The 4093-nt window shown below is 39.6% G+C and overlaps 1 protein-coding gene across 1 annotated transcript; it reads left to right on the top strand.

The window, feature by feature from the left end:
• Nucleotides 1-1202: 1202 nt before the first annotated feature.
• On the top strand, nucleotides 1203-2138 carry LOC139040651 (olfactory receptor 4D10-like). The gene has a single exon (XM_070487400.1). The coding sequence runs from the start codon at nucleotides 1203-1205 to the stop codon at nucleotides 2136-2138; it is 936 nt and encodes a 311-aa protein (XP_070343501.1).
• The last annotated feature ends 1955 nt before the right edge of the window (nucleotides 2139-4093 follow it).

Below are 4093 nucleotides of genomic sequence, written 5' to 3'. Positions count from 1 at the left end.
TTAATTTATAAAAATCATCCACTTTTCCTAAGCTGAAAACACTTTGACAATGTGGTCCCATTTATCCATATACATTTGAAGACTGCAATAAATGTCCACTTGCTAAGTATGAGGTAGAGCAAATAATAATTTTAAATTTCCTAAGAATGATCAATAACACCTTATAAAAAATAAGCATTATTCTAAAGATGTGTACATCTCTGCCTGCTGTGTGATGCCTCCACTCTCTTGGCTTTTCCCACAAAGGGAAAGAGGAAGAAGAGAATGTGATTGATACAGTATGCACCACCTCTCAAAAGCAGGTCACTATCTTTATTCTCTTCCCTACAATCAAGCAAGGATCATATCAGTTATGCAAAATGAATAAATTCTAGAGAACTGCTGTACAGCGCTGTGTCTAATACTGTATTGTGCACCCCAAAATTTGTTAAGAGCGTAGGTCTCATGTTTAAGTCTTTTTAACACAATAAAAGAAATTACAGATATTCTTTAAGATTTGCATTTGCATATTGTCTCAATTTGTTTCCCAATAATAAATTTTAAATATTTTAAAATAATTATCAAGCAAATAATCTGATTAGTATAAGGTAATCACAGTGACAAGTAACCTATATGGAACAATAGGTTGTATTTTAAGAAATTCAAACAAAGCAGCCAACAGCAAGGAAACTGACTCATGTCCCAGTAACATTGCAGTAAGAAACAGAACGATATCCATTGTTTTTAGCAAGATAAGATGCTGTGGAAATCAACAGAACGTTTGCTAATAAGAATATAAAAGTTGTAGATTACGAGTCTACAGTGGTTGGAACCATGGTTAGTTAACTTTGTATTTATGCTTCAGACAGTTCCTGACATTCAATAAATTTGTGTGGAATAAAAAATAATAACAAAATTTAAAAACTAAAATATGTTAATTAAATGAAATATGTAACCATCACTACTTAACATAAATGATTATTCTTTTCAAAAAATAGTTTTATAGGGAAAGAATTATTGAATGACATTGCTTGTGATAATTTGATTTGATCACCAAACTGACTGGATCTTTAAAATTGGGACAACTCAACAAACTGCAAACAGTACAACCACATGAGGAACATCCTGAATTGCATTCTTAGTGCGTTGGAAGAAAACAAAATAAATAGCAAAGTCTTTTCAAATGAAGTAGCTTGAAACAAAGGAGAGAGAAAGATGACTCAATGGAGCTGAAAAACTACACCAGGGTCAAAGAATTTATTTTCCTTGGCCTAACCCAAAATCAAGAACTGAACTTGCTCTTATTTCTCTTATTGCTTTGGGTGTATGTGACAACCCTGCTGGGAAACCTCCTCATCATGGTCACCGTGACCTGTGACTCTCGCCTCCAAACCCCCATGTATTTTTTGCTCCGTAATTTGTCTATTGCCGACATCTGCTTTTCTTCTATCACAGTTCCCAAAGTTCTGGTGGACATTCTGTCACAGAGAAAGACCATCTCCTTCAATGGCTGCTTCACCCAGATGTTTTTCTTCCACCTCATTGGAGGGGTGGATGTATTTTCTTTGTCGGTGATGGCATTAGATCGCTATGTGGCCATCTCCAAGCCCCTGCACTATGTGACCATCATGAGTAGAGGCCATTGCATTGGGCTAATAGTGGCCTGCTGGGTGGGGGGCTTTGTCCACTCCATCGTGCAGATCATCCTGTTGCTCCCCCTCCCCTTCTGTGGACCCAATGTTCTTGACACTTTCTACTGTGATGTCCCCCAGGTCCTCAAACTGGCCTGCACTGACGTTTTCATGCTTGAGCTGTTGATGATTTCCAATACTGGACTGCTCAGTGCACTGTGGTTTATGTTCCTGCTTGTGTCCTACACAGTCATCCTAATGATCCTGAGGTCTCAGGCAGGGGAGGGCAGGAGGAAAGCCATCTCCACCTGCACTTCACACATCTCTGTGGTGACCCTGCACTTTGTGCCCTGTATCTATGTCTATGCACGGCCCTACACTGCCCTCCCCCCCGATAAGGCCATCTCCGCCACCCTCAGTGTGATCTCCCCTCTGCTGAACCCCGTGATTTACACTCTGAGGAACCAGGAGATGAAGTCAGCCATGTTGAGACTGAAGAGAAGATTTGTGCCTTCTGACAAGGTATAGACTGGTCTCTCACTCCTCACCACGTTTGAAAATGTTTGTCCATCACATAAACTCTATTGACTACAGGATTTCTATATAATCATTATATTTCTACTAAGATGCACATGACTTTCAGAGATTCTGATCAGCATGCAATAATAATGTAAAAAGATGAATTTCACATTACAAAAGGAAGTAGAAAACTCAAATTGTTAGCTAGAGAAGTGTTTATTGCTTTTGTGACACAGTCTTGGGAGAAATAAAGAAATCAGAATAGAAATACACTCGGACAATTTTATCACATTGGAATTGTTGTGGGGTTTGTTTCCCAGCTCTAGTGGTGTAACTGACAAATAAAAATGGCATGTATTTAAGATGTACAACTTGATGTTTTGATATACATATAGATCGTGAAATGAACATTGGGGGGAAATGGGTTAAGGTGGGATCCCTCTCTCTTATTTCTTACAACTGTGCGGGAATCTCCAACTTTCTAAATAAAAGTACCAGTAAGGAAAAGGAAAAATATATATGCTCAGACATTCCCATTCCAGGAATGAAGTTGAGACACATGTTAGAAAATAATGCAGTTTGGACATTGGATTTTATAAATTCTCTCATGAAGTAATCACATCGTAAAGAAGTAAACACATCCAAAGTAACTTCCTCCTCTGATTCTATGATAGGATAAATAACTATCACCTGATGGTTTTTCCATATAAACCCACACTCCCATGGATGAGAGCAGGTGCCTGGAAGCTAGCACATTTGGAGTTAGAATATGGACCTCACCAACTACAAATCCTGTGACCTCATGCGAGGTCCTTACCCGAACCTTCCTCTGAACCACAGGTCCACTGGCCATGCCTCCACCACTCTCCCTCCATGCCCTGGGCTTAGCTTGAGCACAGCACTCAGGACCTTGTTTCCAATTCCCTGTCCTCCTTCTTCCTATCTCCCCCGGTAGAAAGAGGCTTTACTTGTTGTATCCCCAGCATCTGGCACAGAAAGTAGAACATGGAAAATACTCATAGAAGTTTTTCAGTTACAAAACTCAATGAATGAATATTGCCTCTAACTCTCTTCTGCTCCTCTCAAGTCATTGGAGAATAGGGTTAAGAAAACAGTTAATTTGTTATTATTCTCTGTTACCATGTCTCCCTAAAAATGACAGAAACATACAAAGCTACATCAGACTATGCATATGCATTCAGAAGGGTTGGCATGAAGTGGGAAACATTATTCAATATATCAGCTTGGCTTTTATTTGTTTACTTTTTACAGCTGCTGGGAGTTGGATATTTTTTCCTCTCATTTCTGGAGGTACATCCTAGATTTTAGAATCTTTGAAACTAGAAATATGTTCATGTCACAGTACAAATCTCAGTCCAAAAATCAGACATGCAAATGTCCTCAGGTGGGGATGTGCCCAGAGCATCCAAGAAACAGCAAGGAGGCCTTTGTAAGTAAATGAAAGGAGGAGAGAGCTAGTAGTTGAGGTCGGAGAGATAATGGAGCCATAGGACCAGGTCTTTGGGAAGGTTTAGACCATTATGAGGATTTTGATTTTCACATTAAACAGGATGGGAGGCAATTGGAGGGCTTTGAAGAGCAGAAGAGTGATGCATGTTTTAACAGAATTGCAGGGGCTACTGTTATGCCTAGACTGAAGAGGGATGAGGACAAAAACAGGGAGACCAATTAAGAGGCTGCTGCAATAGTCCCATGAAACAAATAATGAAGACATGATTTAGGGTAGTAACAGTGGAGGTGGTGAGAATATCAAAAAACTCTGAAGGCAAGCAAGTAGGATTTGTTGAAGGATCCAGCATGGATATTCTGGTTGCATGTGTATCCTGTGAGAACTACATTACCTATTTTGTTCATCAGCTCTTTGAGAGCTCCCTCACTCTCACCTACATAACCTCTTCAGGTCCAACAGCTCCTTCCAATACTTGAGTATCACACTTCAGGAA

The sequence above is a fragment of the Equus asinus genome, chromosome 17 (genome assembly GCF_041296235.1).
Source record: "Equus asinus isolate D_3611 breed Donkey chromosome 17, EquAss-T2T_v2, whole genome shotgun sequence".
In the NCBI taxonomy this organism is placed as follows: Eukaryota; Metazoa; Chordata; class Mammalia; order Perissodactyla; family Equidae; genus Equus; species Equus asinus.
This window is presented reverse-complemented; position numbering and strand designations above follow the sequence as displayed.

What these genes read in the sequence shown, in the direction of transcription:
- LOC139040651 (XM_070487400.1), top strand. Translation starts at nt 1,203, where the DNA reads ATGGAGCTGAAAAACTACACCAGGGTCAAAGAATTTATTTTCCTTGGC.